Below are 544 nucleotides of genomic sequence, written 5' to 3'. Positions count from 1 at the left end.
TTGTTCCTACCACCTCCTTCGTGAATTACCCACAACGACAGCCATTCAATCAGCTGCTGCTTGGCTGTAGGGGACTAGCGGAGGGTGTGTGTGTGTGTCTCCCTCTCTGTTCCACACGAGAGGAGTCAGATGTAGCTTCTCCCGGTTATTTTTTTTTTTGTTGGGGAGGGGGGGAGAGAGCTACGAAGAGAAGAAGAGAGGTGAGCAGGGAGTGAGCCGTTCGCCGGGGCCAACCGTCCTCCGAGGGAGCAGCACTTGCTCTCACACCGGCAGGGAGAGAAGAGAGAAGAGGCGTGGGGAAGGATATTTTTTTCTTTTTCTTTTTTTTTTGCCGCCACCCTCCCCACCTCCCCCCCCCTTCTTCGCCGGATGAAAATGTTGAGTCCTGCAAACGGAGACCAGCTTCACCTAGTGAACTATGTGGAGGATTATCTGGACTCCATCGAGTCTATGCCCTTCGATCTGCAGAGAAATGTCTCCTTGATGAGGGAAATTGACGCCAAATATCAAGGTAAGTGCTTTCTATATATGTGTGTGGTATGGG

The 544-nt window shown here is 51.7% G+C and overlaps 1 protein-coding gene across 1 annotated transcript in view; it reads left to right on the top strand.

Moving 5' to 3' along the window:
* The first annotated feature begins 6 nt into the window (after nt 1–6).
* ING1 (inhibitor of growth family member 1) overlaps nt 7–544 on the top strand; it is a 6,176-nt gene continuing 5,638 nt past the window's right edge. The window contains exon 1 of the mRNA XM_014944074.1: nt 7–511. Within this exon, the coding sequence (XP_014799560.1) occupies nt 370–511 (142 nt within the window). The 5' untranslated portion in view covers nt 7–369. The remainder of the gene's footprint in view (nt 512–544) is intronic.

This window comes from Calidris pugnax, unplaced genomic scaffold, assembly GCF_001431845.1.
Source record: "Calidris pugnax isolate Ruff unplaced genomic scaffold, ASM143184v1 scaffold69, whole genome shotgun sequence".
In the NCBI taxonomy this organism is placed as follows: domain Eukaryota; kingdom Metazoa; phylum Chordata; class Aves; order Charadriiformes; family Scolopacidae; genus Calidris; species Calidris pugnax.
The sequence above is the reverse complement of the archived record's forward strand: the minus strand, read 5'-3'. Positions and strand labels throughout refer to the sequence as shown.